Source organism: Hyla sarda, chromosome 8 (genome assembly GCF_029499605.1).
Source record: "Hyla sarda isolate aHylSar1 chromosome 8, aHylSar1.hap1, whole genome shotgun sequence".
NCBI classification, from domain to species: Eukaryota; Metazoa; Chordata; class Amphibia; order Anura; family Hylidae; genus Hyla; species Hyla sarda.
The window spans coordinates 184368914-184390346 of NC_079196.1; the positions used below are offsets into that span (position 1 = coordinate 184368914).

Consider the following 21433-nt stretch of genomic DNA (forward strand, 5'->3'; position numbering starts at 1 on the left):
TGGATTTTATTACTGATTTACCCCCTTCCCGTGGCAACACTGTTATTTGGGTGGTCGTTGATCGATTCTCCAAAATGGCACATTTCATCCCTCTTCCTGGTCTTCCTTCAGCGCCTCAGTTGGCTAAACAATTTTTTGTACACATTTTTCGTCTTCACGGGTTGCCTACGCAGATCGTCTCGGATAGAGGCGTCCAATTCGTGTCTAAATTCTGGAGGGCTCTCTGTAAACAACTCAAGATTAAATTAAATTTTTCTTCTGCATATCATCCCCAGTCCAATGGACAAGTAGAAAGAATTAACCAGGTCTTGGGTGATTATTTGCGACATTTTGTTTCCTCCCGCCAGGATGACTGGGCAGATCTCCTTCCATGGGCCGAATTCTCGTACAACTTCAGAGTCTCTGAATCTTCCTCCAAATCCCCATTTTTCGTGGTGTACGGCCGTCACCCTCTTCCCCCCCTCCCTACCCCCTTGCCCTCTGGTCTGCCCGCTGTGGATGAAATTTCTCGTGACCTTTCCACCATATGGAGAGAGACCCAAAATTCTCTCTTACAGGCTTCATCACGCATGAAGAAGTTCGCGGATAAGAAAAGAAGAGCTCCTCCCGTTTTTTCCCCTGGAGACAAGGTATGGCTCTCCGCTAAATATGTCCGCTTCCGTGTCCCTAGCTACAAGTTGGGACCACGCTATCTTGGTCCTTTCAAAATTTTGTGTCAAATTAATCCTGTCTCTTACAAACTTCTTCTTCCTCCTTCTCTTCGTATCCCTAATGCCTTTCACGTCTCTCTTCTTAAACCACTCATCCTCAACCGTTTTTCTCCCAAATCTGTTCCTCCCACTCCTGTTTCCGGCTCCTCGGACATCTTTTCTGTCAAAGAGATCTTAGCTTCTAAAAAGGTCAGAGGGAAAACTTTTTTTTTAGTGGACTGGGAGGGTTGTGGTCCTGAAGAGAGATCCTGGGAACCTGAGGACAACATCCTAGACAAAAGTCTGCTCCTCAGGTTCTCAGGCTCTAAGAAGAGGGGGAGACCCAAGGGGGGGGGTACTGTTACGCTGAGCGCTCCGGGTCCCCGCTCCTCCCCGGAGCGCTCGCTACACTCTTCCTGCTGCAGCGCTCCGGTCAGATCCACTGACCCGGGGCGCTGCGATTCCGCTTCCAGCCGGGGTGCGATTCGCGATGCGGGTAGCGCCCGCTCGCGATGCGCACCCCGGCTCCCGTACCTGACTCGCTCTCCCTCGGTCCTGTCCCGGCGCGCGCGGCCCCGCTCCCTAGGGCGCGCGCGCGCCGGGTCTTTGCGATTTAAAGGGCCACTGCGCCGCTGATTGGCGCAGTGATTCCAATTAGTGTCTTCACCTGTGCACTTCCCTATATCACCTCACTTCCCCTGCACTTCCTTGCCGGATCTTGTTGCCATTGTGCCAGTGAAAGCGTTTCCTTGTGTGTTCCTAGCCTGTGTTCCAGACCTCCTGCCGTTGCCCCTGACTACGATCCTTGCTGCCTGCCCCGACCTTCTGCTACGTCCGACCTTGCTTCTGTCTACTCCCTTGTACCGCGCCTATCTTCAGCAGCCAGAGAGGTTGAGCCGTTGCTAGTGGATACGACCTGGTCACTACCGCCGCAGCAAGACCATCCCGCTTTGCGGCGGGCTCTGGTGAAAACCAGTAGTGGCTTAGAACCGATCCACTAGCACGGTCCACGCCAATCCCTCTCTGGCACAGAGGATCCACTACCTGCCAGCCGGCATCGTGACACCAGACTTTAAAAAAATATATGTTTAACATAAAAACTTGGTTTTAACAAAAGGTCATTTTCTAATCAAACATTCCCTAAACAATAAAGCAATGATCACATTCACTCAAGTGTAATTTGGGAAAGTTAATAAAGAAAAATGAAAAAACAAGTAAAGCTGTATAGTAATAATATACAGCGGAGTATAGTCTGTTTGCACACTAGCCAGGTTAGATGACATTTATGATAAAGAAATATATAAATACATTTGGAGACAGTTCTGATAAATGAGAACCACTATTTGTTTTGTTCTTGAAGTCCTAATGAGTCTTATACAAACTATGGCTCAATCTACTGAACCTCAGTGCCGCGGAGCCTCGGAGTAATGCGTTTGGCACAGCATACTGCTAGTCTATGCTCTCCATAACACATGAATCACAATATGACATCTTACATAAATCATAACTAATGTAGAAAGTCAATAAGGTGTAAGTAAAATAGATTTTAAGAGTATGGATAACTAAGTGTGGAACAATTATAGGTATCTTGTTATGTTAATGTGTTTATTCCCAGTAAGTGAAAAGGCAGAAATTAGACAAATCTGAGAGCATATCAATAGCAGAGTGAATAGAACATGCAATTGAAAGCACACAAACTAATGCATTAGTGTTTCCTTACCAAGTTGCCTCCAGCTGTTGTAAACAACAATTTTGCAACAGCTGGAGGCACCATGGTTAGGAAATACTAGCATGAGTACATGCTTGGGGTAGCAACCCTAAGAAGTAATTTTTCCTCTGAATTAAAGACAATCTAAACAGTAACACACCTGTACTTGTACTTGTGGGTAATAAGTACTCATGAACGGAGAATGTGCTCACAGAATGCAATAAAAAAAAAAATATATATATATATATATATATAAAAACCAGATACAGGCGCAGCACTCCAACAAAATAAGTGATTTAATGTCTCATGTCAGCATTACAACGTTTCATCTCCTCCTGGAGCCTTTTTCAAGCATGCTTGAAAAAGGCTCCAGGAGGAGCTGAAACGTTGTAATGCTGACATGAGACATTAAATCACTTATTTTGTTGGAGTGCTGCGCCTGTATCTGGTTTTTATCTTGGATGGACTCTGATCAAGTCCTTTGGGACGCTGGCACCAATTTTTTGGTTGGACTGGATAAGTAGTGCTGCTTTATTTTGGGATTATATATATATATATATATATATATATATATATATATACACACACATTAAAAAAGAAGAGAGCCAATATATATATATATATATATATATATATATATATAAAACAATTATCATATGAAGCAGCACCTCCTTGTATCCAGATGATTGGGTGCAAGCCCTTGAACCTCGGTGCTCCGTTCCTCTTTAAATATAAATGGATGTAGGCAGCACACCAAAATAGGTGAAAAAATAAGTGCTTTTATTCTATTATTTTAGCACTTATGTCAAGTTTCCTTGGAATAAAAGCACTTATTTTTTCTATTTTTTCACCTATTTTGGTGTGCTGCCTACATCCATTTATATATATATATATATATATATATATATATATATATATATACCATACATTATTAAAGGGGCACTCCAGGGAAGTATATATGTAAAAAAAATCTCCAAAGCCACCACACTTCCTGGATGTGTTGCCTGTGAACCATCCTGCCTGATATGCATGGCTCCTGTGGCCCCTGTTGTCTTCTCTGGCTGCTTGATATTCTTTGCCATCCTTCTCTCTCCTTGCCTACATCTCCCAGCAATCATTGCAGCTCTGCTCTGCCAGGCTCCACCCTCCTGCTCTGAGCAGCAGAGAGAGGTCCAGTGTCTGATTGGCTAAGGCTGCATACTTCCCAGTTCTCAGCACTAAAGGGAGCATGCCTTATCAATTCAGGACAGAAACCACAGGGTCTGTGTCTCTCAGGAGGGTGGGGGATGCTTTCAAAGAGGGATTTAGGCAGATACAGGGTGTATGGCTGGATGATGTCCTTCTATCACTTCATGCATAGTAGTGGCAACCAAAGAGGAGGAACTGCTCTATATAGCTAATGAATAATATGAATGATGAGAGGTAAAGAATGGGCTATGGGTAAGATTCCCCGGAGTACCCATTTAAAGAAGGTAGTCAAATGCATAAATGCTCCAGAAGAGAAAAAAAAAAAAAAAAGAGTAAGAAGTGTGATGCAACAAATTACCCCAAAGAACAACAAGAATACTTTCTAAGCCATGACCCACTGATGCCTCCATGCATATCACCACAAGTGTGATTTCCTCAGGGGTATCTATGTGGTCGCAGCAATGGTTGTTTATACCATGATCCTGAGTGAGGAATTCCTTTATTATGTTCAGTTAGTATGTCCAGGGACCCGCTATTGTATCTGATGGCCTTTTTTAAATATTTATACATATATGACTTTATACATATATGACTTCTTATGTTTGTATACTAATCTGAAGAAGGGGGTTCTTACCCCCGAAAAGTGTGTTATATGTTTTTGTATTATATCTGCTGAATAAATTCACAAAGTTTGTTTATCCAATATTATTGGATTGGATTGATTTTGCTCAGAAACTAGCAGAGCCCTTTCCTCAAGGTCAAGTTTTCTCTCCTTCATTTCCGCAGAATACTTGAGGGGAGGAGGTACATAACTTACATTGTGTGGTCCTATTGCTTAAATTGTTTTCATGTTAAACAGATTTTTTTAAAGCATTTTTGGTGATTTTTTTTATTTATTTTTATGATCTGTATTATCACATAATAATGACAACTTGCAGATTGCTTTCTGGACACTAGCAATTGCTGATGTTGACAGCTCAGCCTCACTCTCTCCTATAAAAATGACCTCTGCACAGGTCACAGAGAATCCCTAGAAACCTTTCCCATAGTAGTGAATAGTGTTGAGCGGCATAGGCCATGTTCGAATTTGTGATATTTTGCGAATATATGGCCGAATATTCGCTAAATTCACATATTCGTAATATTCGCGTTATATTTTCGCATATGCGAAAATTCACGTATGCGAAAATTAGCATATAAAAAATTAGCATATACGAAAATTAGCATATGCTAATTTTCGCATATGCGAAAATTCACACGCCAGTGTCACACAGTAGTATTAGAGCCTTCTTTACACCACACAAGCTGGAAGCAGAGAGGGTTGATCACTGTGATGTTTACTGTGTGGGGGAAAAAAATAACGAATATTCGTAATTACGAATATATAGTGCTATATTCGCGAATTTGCGAATATTCACGAATTCGCGAATAAAATAAGCATTGCGAATATTTGCGAGCAACACTAGCTAGTGAATAGTGTTTATTCCAGTCTATTGTGCCTATGTCCATGTGGCTTGTGTCCAATGTAGCCTCATAATAATGTACTTAAAATGATATAAAAACAAATTAAGAATCAGAAAATAGAAACAGATGAAAAAGAAAACATGTTTCAGTATGTGGCTCTAATCATTTAAAAAAAATCTAGCTGAAAAATTCCCTTAGCGTAGGATCACATGTGCCACATTTTGCTGCATATTGTCTGCTGCATATTTTTCAAACATTGAATTCAATGGGTAGGAAAATATGCAGCAGCAAATACGCTTCAAAATACGGCACATGTGGTCCTACAGTTAGGGTGTATTCACATGTACAGCATCCTGTGCATTTTTGATGCACAGGATTTGAAGTTGCAGATTTTATGCCGCAGAGTTCAGTATAAACTAAATGACTGAACACAGTTTTGAATCTGTAGCTTTAAAGGGTACCTCTCATCAAATAAACTTTTGATATATTTTAGATTAATGAATGTTGAATAACTTTCCAATAGCATGTTAATGAAAAATATGCTTCTTTCTATTGTATTTTTCCAGATCAGTCCTGTCAGCAAGCATTTCTGACTCATGCTGGAGTCCTAAACACTCAGAGCTGCCAGCCTGCTTTGTTCACAGCCAAAGAGACTGTGAACAAAGCAGGCTGGCAGCTCTGAGTGTTCTCCTTTGTGAACAAAGCAGACTGGCAGCTCGTAGTGTTTAGGACTCCAGCATGAGTCTGAAATGCTTGCTGCCAGGACTGGTAGGGAGACCCCTAGTGGTCATTTCTTCAAAGTGGAAAATTAAATAGAAAGAAGCATATTTTTTAATAACATGCAATTGTGAAGTTATTCTGCATACATTAATCTATAATATATCAAAAGTTTTTTTGATGAGAGGTACCCTTTAAATCCTGCACATCAAATGGGAAGGATACTGTAAATGTAACTTGACCCCTAAAGAGAATATCTACATCTTTTGGAACATTTAACAGAACAAATTTACATAATTACATAGGGTTATCCAGGATTAAAAAAACATACCGTAGATGCTTTCTTCCTAAAACCACACCACAGCTGTCCTCTGGTTGTGTGTGTGTGTGTTATTACAACTTGGCTTCATTCACTTCAATTGTATTGAGCTGCAATACTACACACAGACTGAAGACAAGAGTGGAGCTGTTTCTAGAAGAAAGCAGCTGTGTTTATCTTATCCCAGATAACCCCTTCAATAAATATGGTGCATCTATATTGTCTGTGCATAATAAAAATATATCTATGCATGTACAGTAGATTTGTGTTATAACTTATGACAAAGGTAAACTACATAAAAAAAGAACAATTTTGGAACAGCAGTCTGGAGTACACGGAATGATAAATTCCCTTGTTATTTTTTCATATCTTTTGGTATATTTGGTTTGCTGGTTTATTATTTCTTAGTTCAAAACTATATTCAAAATTCTGCTGGTTTCCTGATTCCAGTGAGCAGTGCATTGTGGGCAGCCAGACAAGTTACAGTGAACTAAGCGGTAATGTCACATGTCAGTGGCGTGGAGGTAAACCACTGACTAGAGATGAGCGAACTTACAGTAAATTCGATTCGTCACGAACTTCTCGGCTCGGCAGTTGATGTCTTTTCCTGCATAAATCAGTTCAGCTTTCAGGTGCTCCCGTGGGCTGGAAAAGGTGGATACATTCCTAGGAGATTCTTTCCTAGGACTGTATCCACCTTTTCCAGCCCACCGGAGCACCGGAAAGCTGAACTAATTTATGCAGGATAAGTCATCAACTGCCGAGCCGAGAAGTTCGTGACGAATCAAATTTACTGTAAGTTCGCTCATCTCTACCACTGACGGTTCCCAACAACAACCAGAATTATTTTGATTTAACCTTTACACAAGAATGTAAACAATAATCAAAAAATAAACAAAAATAAATATGTGATATCTTGTTTACCTGCACCTAAATATGGTGCATGTATTGCTAATATTTACACATTTTACTATAGTCTAATATATTCTAATATCTATATGTATATATCTATATGTTTATATCTATTTGTATATATCTATCTATATATATATATATATATATATATATATATATTTATTTATTTATATTGCACTGATCTCTGTATCCCACAGTAATTATGTCCATATGTATCTCACTCCATCTATATATATAAAACTCAATGGGGGAGATTTATCAAAGCCTGTGTAGAGGAAAAGTTGTGCAGTTGCCCATAGCAACCAATCAGATCACTTCTTTCATATTTCACAGGCCTCTTTAAAAATGAAAGAAGCGATCTGATTGGTTGCTATGGGCAACTGCACCACTCTTTCTCTGCACAGGCTTTGATAAATCTCCCACAACGTGTGTGTGTGTGCGTGAATGTATGTTCCACAAAAACTTTAAAACGGCTAAAGATATTAACATGAAACTTGGCACACATGTTACTTATATGTCAATAACAAACATAGGATAGGTGATTTAACCCTTACTCACCCACATTTGCCAGGGGCGGGGTTTATGTTTAAAGTCCCATACAACTCTATGGGAAATATATGTTACTGCATAACTTCCAAACGGCTGGAGATATTTCGATAATACTTGGTCACATGTTACTTATATGTCCACTTAAAATATAGGACAGTTCATTTAACCCTTAACCACCCCCATTTGTAAGGGTCGGGGTCTTTGTTTAAAGTCCCATGAAAATCAATTGGAAATATATGTTCTCATGTATATCTCCAGCCGTATGTATGTATAACTTCTGTACGGCTGGAGATATTTCAATACCTGGTGCACATTTTACGGGTCGGGATAGGAGGTCGGGATATGAGGACGGGATTTGAGGATGGGATAGGAGGTCGAGATAGGCTGTCGGGATAGGAGGACGGTATAGGAGGTCGAGATAGGAGGACGGAATAGGAGGATGGGATATGAGGTCGGGATAGGAGGAATACGGGATAGGAGGTTGGGATAGGAGGTCGAGTTATGATGACGGGATATGAGGATGGGATAGGAGGTCGAGATAGGAGGACGGGATAGAAGGATGGGATAGGAGGACGGGATAGGATGTCGGGATAAGAGGACGGGATAGGAGGATGGGATAGGAGGTCAGGATACGAGGATGGGATAGGAGGATGGGATAGGAGGTCGAGTTAGGAGGACGGGATAGGAGGACGGGATAGGAGGACAGGATAGAAGGTCGGGATAGGAGGTCGGGATAGGAGGTGGGGATAGGAGGACGGGATATGAGGTGGGGATAGGAGGTGGGGATAGGAGGTGGAGATAGGAGGATGGGATAGGAGGTCGAGATAGGAGGTCGGGATAGGAGCTCGGGATAGGAGGAAGGGATAGGAGGACGGGATCGGAGGACGGGATAGGAGGATGGGATAGGAGGACAGGATAGGAGGAAGGGATAGGAGGACCGGATAGGAGGTCGAGATAGGAGGACAGGATAGGAGGACGGGATAGGAGGTCGGGATAGGAGGGTGGGATAGGAGGGTGGGATAGGAGGACGGGAAAGGAGGTCGGGATGGGATATGGGGTTGGGATATGAAGTCAAAAGCTTCCTCTTCTGTTGATTTTCCTCCCAACAAGGATTAGGAAGGAAAAACCGGGCAACGCCGGGAACTCAGCTAGTATATCTATATATATAGCACTGACGAATTGTGAGATTAATACTGTAAAACTTATCCGTTTAAAAGATAGTAATGTGAAAAAATATATGAAAAATAGTATAGAAAAATTGTGTGCATATAAACAATTCGGCCACAAATACTTGTGCTGATATAAAGTGCATATTACAGCAAAGGCAGTAATTTAGTACATGTTTAGGCAGAGCATACATGTTAATAGTCCTGTGATGGAAAAGGTACTCCGGTATTTATGTCGTAGTTCACACAGGTATGTATAATTCACACAGTCTTGTCATATCCATGTGGATGATCAGTATTTTTAGTCGCCTCCAAAAGATAGTCTCCTTAAGGCATAGTCCACATTTATTCTCTCTAGTATCATATGTGCATAATATTGTATATATAGAATCCTGCACATCAGCTTGCCTCAATGTGCCGCATCAGCTGACTTCAGTGCACTTATTGCGGATTGCAAATCAACTCAAAGGCCATATGCAGTGGCATTAATTCTTATATAGGATCTTGCACATTAAAATGCCTCAATGTCCACATCAAACAACCTCAGTGCACATAGTGCGGTTTGCCACTCAACTCAACTCCATATGCAGTTCTTTATATCACAATGCCTTTTATTAGTCTTGCGTGCATATAGTGGATATAAAGTGCTTGTGCTAGGCAGAGGTTTGATCAGTGCTCTATTTTCATTGACAGAGGTGCATGTAAACAGTGCTGTCACCAATATATTGCAGCTGAATCAAAGTCTATTCAACAGTGCATATAGACAACATTGCCATGATTACTGCACATAGTCCCATCGATTACACTTATTCAATTTCAGCAGCAATTTCATGTAAACAGCTTCTGCACAATATTTCACATAGTCCCGTTCTATTGCACTTTTCCCCCCTTTCAAGTATTTATCTTATTGCACTTAGTATGTTGCACAGTTCTCCACATAGATTCTGAACACACCCAGTGAGCAGTTTTATGTCTCGTAGTGCTCTTAGTATATTATTGCACAATATCCACTTAGCTTTTCCTTGTAAATGGCATGGTTGGTCTCATTCTTCGTTAGGGTATATTCACATACAAATAAAATGGGTCCTACGTGTTTCCTCCATCAGGATTCTTTAGGGATCTTGTAATCATCTGTGCATCTGTGCCACACTGATGGTGGCCGTACTGTTTTAGCATCTTGGCGTGCTTTTATATTGATAATCCCGCCCTCCTATGACCTCATCAGACCTGGTGGATCCAACCAACTTATGACATGTAGGGAGAAGCCTCCGTGGCGACGTATTTGATTGCAGCTTTACATCCAGGTAGATGGAGGGAGGTGATTTGTTGATTTCCACTCAGGTGTTCTCCTCAAGCCTCGTTCTGAGCTCCGCTTAAGGTAGATACTATTGACGGCTTTGCGTTCCACTTAGATACATCTTCTTGAGTTAACTCCTAACATTCCGGAGCAATGTTAGTTGCGCTTCTGCAGTCTATTGGCTATCCAGGTCATGTCTTTTTTATTTTATATTATTTATATACGTGGTGTGATAATTTGAGCAGTAATCTGTTATTGTTCTTGACATATGTTATACATCATGATTTAGATCTACAGTCAGTAGTCCCTACTCTATGAAACTGGCATAAGATATGAAGTCATTTAAGCCTCCTGGTTTCACCGTCTCCAATTTAAAGGTCAAGCACACTTCCCTTTGCAGTAGCATTTTTTCCCAGTCCCCTCCTCTTTTTGGAGGTGGCACCACTTTATTGACCTGTTACTTTCATGTTAATTGGCAAAGTGTATGCCCACTGGTGTGTCCCTCGCATGTGTGATGTCGCCTATGTCCTCTTGCAGGAATTTCTCAATGACCTGAAGGTCCCCTCTTACACTCACCTCATACGTCCGTGAAACCACAAATGTCCTCACAAGATTAGAGGACCTCAGGCTTGAGGAGGGAGGGATGCTGGCCTCACTAGACGTGGAGGTGTTGTACTCCTCCATCCCCCATGAGAAGGGGCTAGAGGCAGGGCAACACTTCTTATACATGAGAGGTACACAGTACAATCAGCATAATGAATTTGTGCTTAAACTCCTGTCCTTTGTTCTCACTAAGAACTATTTCCGATTTGAGATGGGGAGTTCTTCCACCAAAGCCGAGGTACAGCGATGGGGAGCCCCTGCACCCCCACTTAGCTGGTGGGAGGACAAAGTGGTATTTGGTGAGAGTATGTCATCATGGACCATCCACATACCTATGTGGCTGAGATTCACAGACGACATGCTTTTAGTCTGGATGTCTACTATGGAGGAGTTCAACAAATTTGTGGATGTCCTGAACCACAATAATTTAGTACTAAGATTCACCAGTACCATAAGCTCGGAAAAATTGGTATTCCTGGATCTTTTTTTTTTTTTTTTTTTTTGCACAATTCTCTTTATTATTTAAATAATACATACAACAAATACATAAATACACAAATACAAATACATAAATAGTAAAGAAGAAAAGAAAGTAGAAACACACAAACCATTTACTCCAATCTATTCCAGTTATACATACACATACATACACCAGAGGATACCACATAGCTCATTATCCATTTCAATGAAACCTACAGTGCACAGGAATATAAAAAGACTACTTGGAACAGAGCCTATTCATTCCTCATAAACTCCTTCCAAAGCCTCCATCTTGATTCATATGGGCTAATGGCCAGCAGTTTTTGCGCAACTAGGCCTCCCATCTTATAGTTCCTATGTACTATGGTTATTAACTCAGGGATAGTGGGTATTGCATTCGATTTCCATCTCTTTGCTATCTGTAACCTGGCCACAAACAGAATATGTGTTGTTATTGTAAGCTCAAAATCAGGTAAAGTATTGGTTGTTAAAGATAATAATATTATATATATTATAATAGTATTCCTGGATCTTGAAATATGGATCACTGAGGACAGGAGTGTACAGACCTCATTACATCATAAAGAGACTGCAACCAATTCCCTGCTTGAGTGGGAGAGCTGCCACCCATGCCCTTTGAAGCAGGGAATACCTACAGGCCAATATCTACGCACACGTAGGAACTGCTCAACAATTGAGAAGTCCCAAATAAAAGCCAGTGAATTACGTACCAAAATAAAAAAAAGGGGGTATCCAAACAAGGGCTCTGGGGTTGCAGAGATCAAAGTTACTTGTGTCGAAGATAAAACAAATTTTCCGGAAGTACTAGGACTTTTTAAAAATGGATACTGCATTGTTACAAATTATACCTGATGAACCCCAAATTGCTTATAGACGGGGGGGAAATCTCCATGATAAACTGATTAAAAGTAGTTTTGAACTGGAGAAAAAGGAAGGATGGCTCACAGAAAGACCCAAGGGGATGTTTCCGTGAAGCAAATGCACGGTGTGCCTGGGAAAAAAGGAAAAACATCTAGAAGTGCCCTAACGAAGAACCAGTATGAAATGTATCATTTCGCGAACTGCGAGACAAAAGGAGTCATATATTTACTAACCTGTTCGTGTCCCCGCAACTATGTGGGCAAGACCCTCAGGTCATTTAGTAAATGCCTGCAAGAGCACATAGGCGGCATCACACAGGGACACACCAGTGGACATAAACTTTGCCAGTTATCATGAAAGTGATGTCCAAAGCCTCCAAGCACAGGTCATTAAAGTGGTGCCACCCCCAAAAAGAGGTGGGAACAGGGACAAAATGCTACTCCAAAGGGAAGTGTTCTTAACCTTAAAATTGGAGACGGTGAAACCAGAAGACATAAATGACTTCATATCTTATGCCAGTTTCATAGAGTAGGGACTACTGACTGTAGATCTTGTCTAACATATGTCAAGAACAATAAAAGATTACTGCTCAAATTATCACACCACGTATATAAAAAATATAGAATAAAAAAGACATGACCTGGATAGCCAATAGCAGAAGCGCAACTAACATTGCTCCAGAATGTTAGGAGTTAACTCAAGAAGATGTATCTAAGTGGAACGCAAAGCCGTCAATAGAATCTACCTTAAGCAGAGCTCAGAACGAGGCTTGAGGAGAACACCTGAGTGGAAATCAACAAACTACTTCCCTCCACCTACCTGGATGTAAAGCTGCAATCAAATACGTCGCCACGGAGGCTTCTCCCTACATGTCATAAGTTGATTGGATCCACCAGGTCTGATGAGGTCATAGGAGGGCGGGATTATCAATATAAAAACATGCCAAGACGCTAAAACAGTACGGCCGCCATCAGTGTTGCACAAATGCACAGATGATTACAAGATCCCTGAAGAATCCTGATGGAGGAAACACGTAGGACCCATTTTATTTGTATGTGAATATACCCTAACGAAGGATGAGATCAACCATGCCGTTTACAAGGAAAAGCTAAATGGACATTGTGCAATAATATACTAAGAGCACTACGAGACATAAAACTGCTCACTGGGTGTGTTCAGAATCTATGTGGAGAATTGTGCAACATACTATTAAGTGCAATAAGATAAATACTTGAAAGGGGGAAAAAGTGCAATAGAACGGGACTATGTGAAATATTGTACAGAAGCTGTTTACATGAAATTGCTGCTGAAATTGAATAAGTGTAATCGATGGGACTATGTGCAGTAATCATGGCAATGTTGTCTATATGCACTGTTAAATAGACTTTGATTCAGCTGCAATATATTGGTGACAGCACTGTTTACATGCACCTCTGTCAATGAAAATAGAGCACTGATCAAACCTCTGCCTAGCACAAGCACTTTATATCCACTATATGCACGCAAGACTAATAAAAGGCATTGTGATATAAAGAATAGTGTTGCTCACGAATATTCGCAATGCGAATTTTATTTGCGAATATAGCACTATATATTCGTAAATACGAATATTCTCTTTTTTTTATTTTCACAGTACACATCACAGTGATCATCCCTCTCTGCTTCCAGCTTGTGTGGTGTAAAGAAGGCTCTAATACTACTGTGTGAGACTGGCGTGCGAATTTTCGCATATGCTAATTTTATATGTTAATTTTCGCATTTGCAAATATTCGCATATGCGAAAATACAACGCGAATATTACGAATATGCGAATTTAGCGAATGTATGACGAATATTCGTCCATATATTCGCAAAATATTGCGAATTCGAAGATGGCCTATGCCGCTCAACACTAATAAAGAACACTGATGTTGATACACAAGTAGCAGGTTATGAAAACAACACCGGAGCTCAACAACACAGCAGGCAACATAAGGTGGTCTTCAATATTTTATGACAAATGCTAAATGTTACATTTTAATGAAAAGTAATAAAAGTGAAGTTTTAAGGTCCCCTTTTCTCCTGAGATAATATATATATATATATATATATATATATATATATATATATATATATATATGTGTATATTGTCGAAAAGGAAACTATAGTTAAAGAACATCCTCTACTTTGAATTCTACTTGACATAAATATATGTTTTTTCTATACGTGTGTATTTACCTTTTGATGATATTGGGTGTTTTTCCATTCCGACATAGAACCCAGTGCTATTTCTTTTACAGCAAAATTAAAAGGATGTAAGAAGATTGCCTTGTAGTACAGACGTTCCCTCCCGATCTTCAGAGAAGAGGAGAGGTTGACCTTCAGGAGAAAATATAGAGGTCATTACATTTCTTGCAGTCTAGTTCAGAGTGTCTGATTTAGTTGTACCATGTCCAGTTTAATGGGACCTCACTCTATGGATTAAGCAAATCATGTGGGGCATCACAGTCCAGTTTTAAGGGAGTAGTCTAGTAAAAAGTATCTTCAGTCCGTTGTGCTACAGCTGTTCAGCCCTCCGGTCCAGTCTTCTTCCGTGTGCACGAATTGTCACACTGCGCTCAGCCTATCCCCGGCCGAGGCGGGACATTGCTGCGGCTGGTGATAGGCTGAGTGCAGTATGACGATCCGTACACAAGAAAAAAGGGAGAAGACCGAACCGGAGAACCAAACAGCTGTAGCGGTGCTATGGGGGAACGGAGGAAGGCGAGTTCAAGTTTGTTTTCTTTTTTTTTTTTTTGCAGCCCGGGCACAACTGTCTGAAGATACTTTTGACTAGACTACTCCTTTAATGCAACAGATGTTGATGGATGGATCATCATTCAAACAACCATTTCTATTTTCTGACCCTGTAAAAGAGTTTACAAGGCATCCACACTGTGACCTTTTATGCCTGCGTTCACGTCTGGATTAGTGCTCAAATCCACTGCAATGTTATCTTTGCACAGACAGGCACAGACCCGATCATAGTCAACTAGTGACTACATTCAAGATGTGAACACGCCCTTATGTAGTCTTTCCAATCTGGACATGGTTTTGTTCTAGTCTTTGTACTGCTGGACACACTGGGGGAGATTTATCAAGCTGTCTTAGGCCATGTTCACATGTCCAAAAATGTGCACAATTTCCGCCTGGAAAATGTTCGCCTGGGAAATGCGCCATCTCATAGACAGCAATGCACTTCCAAATGAAATACGCAGAAAGAATAAAAATGTCTATTCTTTCTGGGGACAACGTAACTACGATTTACGCATCAAAAACATCTGCCATAGAAATTCCGCTAAAGATGCAGCAGAATCCGATTGAGGTACTCTGCTGCAGTAGAATTTCCAAGTGGAATATTTCACTGGTATTTCCCTTAAAAATTGTGCCATGTGAACTTACCCTTATAATAATATTCTCTTTGTTGCCCATAGAACCAATCAGAGCAATATAAGAACTAAAAGTTAAGCTTTGATTGGTTGCTACGGTCTATGGGACAGCTTGATAAGTCTCCTCCTCTGTGCTTTATATATGTTAATCTCACACCTTAAAGGAGTAGTCCAGTGTAGAACTAAGTATAGAAGATAAGTTTCAGATCGCAGGTGGTCAGACCGCTGGGACCTCCGCGATCTCCCGTACAGGGCCCCGACTCGCTGACCAGAGAGCACGTGTCAACTCCGCACAAAGCGGCAGCCGACACGCCCGCTCAATACAACAATATGGCAGGGCTGGAGAGCTACCTTCGGCAATCTCCAGCTCTACCATAGCGCTGTATTGAGGGGCTTGTCGGCCGCCGATTCGTCCGGTGGTTGGCACGTGCTCTCTGGCAAGCGAGCAGGAGCCCCATACGGGAGGTCATGGGGGGCCCCAGCCATCGGACCCCCACGATCTGAAACTTATCCCCTATCCTTACTCTACGTAGTTCTACACTGGACTACTCCTTACCCCCCCCCCCCCTTAGCACTCCAGACTGCATTTCCTGCTTTTGGACTTCTGCCAGACTAGCAGGAGTCCAAAGTCTGTGCAAAAGTTGGGGGGAAATGTGCTCTGGACAAGTAGGGAGACACCCAATGACAGTTTTTTTTTAAACACAAATAAAACATAGAAAACTTCATTTTAAAAAAAGTACTTTTTATTTACCATAAGTAGTGCAATAGCAAAAATTTGTTTTTGTAGCATGTTTATGCTCTTTACTCAATTTAGCATTCTGCTTAATGAGAAGTGGACTTTCTCACACAAAGCGGTCCAGAGAACACATTTGCGGCCAGCAATATGTGATAGTCCATACAAGCCAACTGGCACATACTCTCTTTATTTGTCCCAAAGAAAGGTCAATGAAGAAATGCTAAATTATTATCTGGGGATGTAATGTTGATCAAGTGTAAACAACTTTATAATTCTAAACTGCTTTCCATTGCAAGTTTTAAAATAAGGGTCACAAACCATTTAGCACAGTCACTTAAAGGGGTACTCCGGTGGAAAACTTTTGGTGCCAGAAAGTTAAACTGATTTGTAAATTACTTATATTAATATTATAGGTAATTTACAAATCTTAATCCTTTCTGTACTTTTTAGCAGCTGTTTGCTACAGAAGAAAATCTTTATTTTTTTTATTTCTTTTTTTGTGTTGTCCACAGTGCTCTCTGCTGACACCTGATGCGCATATCAGGAACTGTCCAGAGCAGGAGAAAATCCCCATAGCAAACCTATGCTACTCTGTAAAGAATAAAGAAAGTAAAGAATTTTCTCTGTAGAATACAGCTGCTAAAAAGTACTAAAAGGATTAAGATTTTTTAATAGAAGTCATTTACAAATCTGTTTAACTTTCTGGCACCAGTTCATTTAAAAAAAAAAGTTTTCCACTGGAGTACCCCTTTAAGTGGACTTTTTACCATTAAAAAGCACACTCAGATCTTAGCAGCTATGTACTATGGAGCCATAAGCTGATATGATTCTCCATGCAGTGCTGTATAACATACTGTTGTTATTCTGCCTTCTCTTGCATGTTTTAGTGATTTTTTTTCATTTGTCTTATTTATTTTATCGTTATTAACACAAAATGATCTTAGAATGCATCATTGTGAAATCCCAAAAAAATGTGCAAATGGGAAATCTTCCAATATTCCTTGTTTCACACTTTTCATAGTTATAGCAAGTACTGTACAGTGATCTAAATATTCTTCTAAGGGTTTGCTCACATGGCCATTGTGCTCCAGTAAAGGAAGATCCATCGATCAGTCTATCGGAAGGACGAGAGTTGAGCAGTAAAAAAATAAATAAATAAATAGTGCATGTCCTATTTTTTTCTCCACTCAACTATTGTAAAATACGGGGCACCCATTCAGGACTCGACAGTGTCAGTTGTGCTCCGACCTGTTCAGGTTCCATTCGGTGCAAAAAAAAAGCGTTGAACAGGTGGGAGCACACTGGCTGTGTGAACTTAGCCTAAGCAGTCAGAGGGTTTTGTCAACAAGCTTGTTGTCTGTTTCCAGTGGCAACCAGCAAAATAAATGACAGCTCTGCACCAAAATACAGGCCACAGCTCAGCATCAGTAAGATATGTCACTGTACCTACAAAATTGCTTTACTTTCTATGTAAATTAATTTTCTATGTAAACCGTAAAATAGTCTTGAATAGTTGTGAAAATTTTATAGGCCTCAAAGAAACAGTATTGATGGTTTATAATGTAGCAGAACATTTCGTAACTTGTGTAATTATCTAGACGAATAAAGTCACTTTATAATCAACATATATCAACATTGCATTAGGAGTCAATTCCAACAAGAAATTCAAAAAATAATGGAGCACTCACCCCAGTCTGAAAACCTCAAAAGATGTGTTTATTTCGTAATGGACATCACAAGACACGACAAGGAGCAGGGTGTACAGGTGCGGACATGAGGCAGGGGTGGACAGACAATCGGACTGCTCCTCCGTTTTTCCGTCCACCCCTGCCTCATGTCCGCACCTGTACACCCTGCTCCTTGTCGTGTCTTGTGATATCCTTTACGGAATAAAGACATCTTTTGAAGCTTTCAGACTGGGGTGAGTGCTCCATTATTTTTCGAATTTCTTGTTGGAATTACCGTATTTTTCGCCCTATAGGACGTACCGGCGTATAAGACGCACCCAATTTATAGGTGCAAAATCTAAAAAAATAAAGATTTTGAACCCAATAGTGGTCTTCAACCTGCGGACCTCCAGATGTTGCAAAACTACAACTCCCAGCATGCCCGGAGAGCCAACGGCTGTCCGGGCATGCTGGGAGTTGTAGTTTTGCAACATCTGGAGGTCTGCAAATTGAAGACCACTGCATAGGAGGTAATACTTACGTGTCCCCGCCGCTCTGGACCCGCCACCGCTGCCCTGAATGTCGCTCCATCGCTGTCGCCGTGTCCCCGTCGCTCCGGAACGTCTCTGCTGCCGGCCGGGTATCCTCGCTCTCCGTCGACCGCCATCACGTTGTTACGCACGCCGACGGACGTACGCGACGATGAGGAAGGAGAGCGCCGGCCATACAGGGGATCCCTGAACGGAGAAGACACCGAGGAGGCAGGTAAGGTCCCTCCCGGTGTCCTGTAAGCACTAACCCGGCGGTGAAATCGCGGCGGTCCCGAACAGCCCGACTGAACAGCCGGGTTAGTGTCACTTTCCCTTCAGACGCGGTGGTCAGCTTTGATCGCCGCGTCTGAAGGGTTAATACAGGGCATCACCGCGATCGGTGGTGTCCTGTATTAGCCGCGGGTCCCGGCCGTTGATGGCCGCAGGGACCGCCGCCATAGGGGTGTAGTCGCCGTTTAAGACGCACTGACTTTTTCCACCCAGTTTTGGGGAAGAAAGAGTGCGTCTTATACGGCGAAAAATACGGTAATTTCAATGTGAACTGTGCCTTTATTAAATGTGAGCACCCCCCCGAAGCTTGATAAACGAGCCACACAGCCAATATTTCCAGCATGCTGTTTTGTTGAATTGACATGTCTAAATACTGCAATATACTCTGCTTAGCACAAAATTGCATTAGGAGTGTTGCTCTCTCCTATATACAAACAATAGTACCTGATTTTTAATGTTCCAACCAAAAGCAATATGATCTTGATGGTTGTGCTCTGAATGTTCTATATTAATACTGACATTAGCGTGACGCAGAGCTACTGGGACAAAAGACTGAGAAAATTCACCTGCAGAAGAAGAATAGGTGTTATCACTCATCAATACTTAATTTTTTTGCTTTCTAAGCTCCAGATTTGGAATGCAAACTAAATACTATTTTAAATAGTTAAAATATTATAAATAGTTAAAATATTTTAAATATTGCAAATATTTTTCCAAAATGGATTATTCTTATTTATGCATTGCAATAAAACCTGTTATTTTCTGTATTGTAATTATTAGCTTACCTGTTATCTCATGACCTCCAGATAACTTTGGAAACTGTCCAGTGTAGGATGTGGCCAGTTCCAATTCTTTTCTGCCCCAAAGGGTTTTATGTTCAAAAGCAACTTTTCTGTGTTTTTTTTCAGTAAACGTCCTCACTTCTATTAGTGCTGGAAGGTTCTTCAACTGGAAAAGTAAGAACATTTTATTACACAATTACAATTTGCTCATAAAATATTTTTTATTAAAATGTTTATTTATGTCTATAGTCCCTTTAGTTTGCCCTACAACTCGCTGTTACTTGGCATATTTTTGGAGCAGAGGAAAGAAAAATCCTTCCTTAAAGGAATTCTCCCAATATAAAAAAAACTTCAGTTATATTGTTTTGGCTTATCTTAAAGGGGTATTCCAGGCAAAAACATTTTATAGGAGATAAGATGTCTGATCGCGGGGGGGGGGGGGGGGGGGGGGCGCTGCTGAGACCCCCGCCATCAGGCCCCCTCCCATAGACACGAATGGAGGGGGCGTGGCATGACATCACGGCCCCAGTCCCGGAAACCTGTAGGTTTCTGAAACTGAAGATTCAGTACCCGCATAGAATGCGGATGCTGCAGGCAGATTGTGGGGGGTCTCAGCAGCGGGACCCCCACGATCAGACACCTTAAAATTAAATATTTTTGCCTGGAATACCCCTTTAATGGTGTACATTTACTTGTTATGCTTCTTTTTTAGTCAATCATTTGTCTGATGAAGGGGCCTCTGGGCACCAAAACCTTGCAAATATATTTGTAAATATTTCCTGGTTAGACAATAAAAGTATCACTCCTAGAACACATCTGTCCTTTTTGACAATAAAGTATTGAATATATACCATTACTTGCCCAGATGCAGGATTATCAGATTACTATAACTAACCTGTGCTAGGGAATGCTTGAGATATAGAATGTTTAAACATGTGTTTTCAGTAAAAAGTATCTTTGATGAGAAATTCAATTCTTTTTCTTCCATCTTGACATACAGCTTTCCTTCTGCTTCATTAGTAGAGTACATGACCTACAAAATACATTTAGGTAATGATTTTAATCAATAGAAAGATATATTTTTGATAAAATACACAATAGCAAAAATCCAGTGGGAACGTCTACAATGATCTTTATTTATCCATATATTGCCTACGTTACTTCATCAACAATACAACAGATGATAATACTGGTCTGCTATTGTTTGACTGCTGTGACCCACACCAACATAGAGACATCTATTCAACCAAAATGGAGAGTGACCAAATGAGCACATTCTACAGGACTGTATTTATGGCTTGTGCTTCCCTGGACTAAATACACCCTACTCGGGTGATTTCATAAGCTTCAAAAATGTTTATGTCCAAAATGTAGCAAAAACTGGTGGACTTGGATAGACTTGCATATGCACAGAATGTAAATCTATCACAAATCCACGACCTGATGCTGCAAATCTGCAGGTTATATGCATAGCACTTCTGAATCATTTGGATTAAACCAAAGGGAGAATTTTTTTTTAAATTACTCTAGGCCACAGAATTACTAGAGCAGCTACATCAAAAATACTAATTATTATTTTTTATTAACTGACATGCTGCCTCCACAATAATGCTGCCCTAGACACAGGCCCATTGGAAGCTAATGGCAAACATAGTCCTGGCTGCCTACTATACACAGCACAGCAAGGAGAGTTCAGTAATGGTCTGGTTTCAGGCATTCACAGTTAGACTTTGTGTGCAAATTGTACATAAAATATTAAACTTTTTATATAATGTAGAAAATAACATTAAATGTATATTTGTAATATAAATTGGTAAAAAAAATGTGTATATTTTTTGTCCTTGCAGCTATTGCATGTGTGAGGAGACCAAATAAAGGAAGTGTGGACAAGTAGGGCTCTGTATACTGAGGACAAGCAGGGCCCTGTGCACTGAGGACAAGCAGGGCCCTGTGCACTGAGGACAAGCAGGGCTCTGTGCACTGAGGACAAGCAGGGCTCTTTATACTGAGGACAAGCAGGGCTCTGTACACTGAGGACAAGCA

At 40.9% G+C, this 21433-nt stretch overlaps 1 protein-coding gene across 5 annotated transcripts in view; it reads right to left on the bottom strand.

Moving 5' to 3' along the window:
* Positions 1-21433, bottom strand: part of LOC130283871 (uncharacterized) — a 417906-nt gene that overhangs the window by 100099 nt on the left and 296374 nt on the right. For all 5 annotated transcript variants that reach the window (XM_056533499.1, XM_056533498.1, XM_056533496.1 and 2 more), the window contains 4 exons: positions 20286-20423; positions 19394-19556; positions 19053-19174; positions 14195-14335 (listed from right to left, as the gene is read on the bottom strand). In XM_056533499.1, the coding sequence (XP_056389474.1) occupies positions 14195-14335; positions 19053-19174; positions 19394-19556; positions 20286-20423 (564 nt within the window). The remainder of the gene's footprint in view (positions 1-14194; positions 14336-19052; positions 19175-19393; positions 19557-20285; positions 20424-21433) is intronic.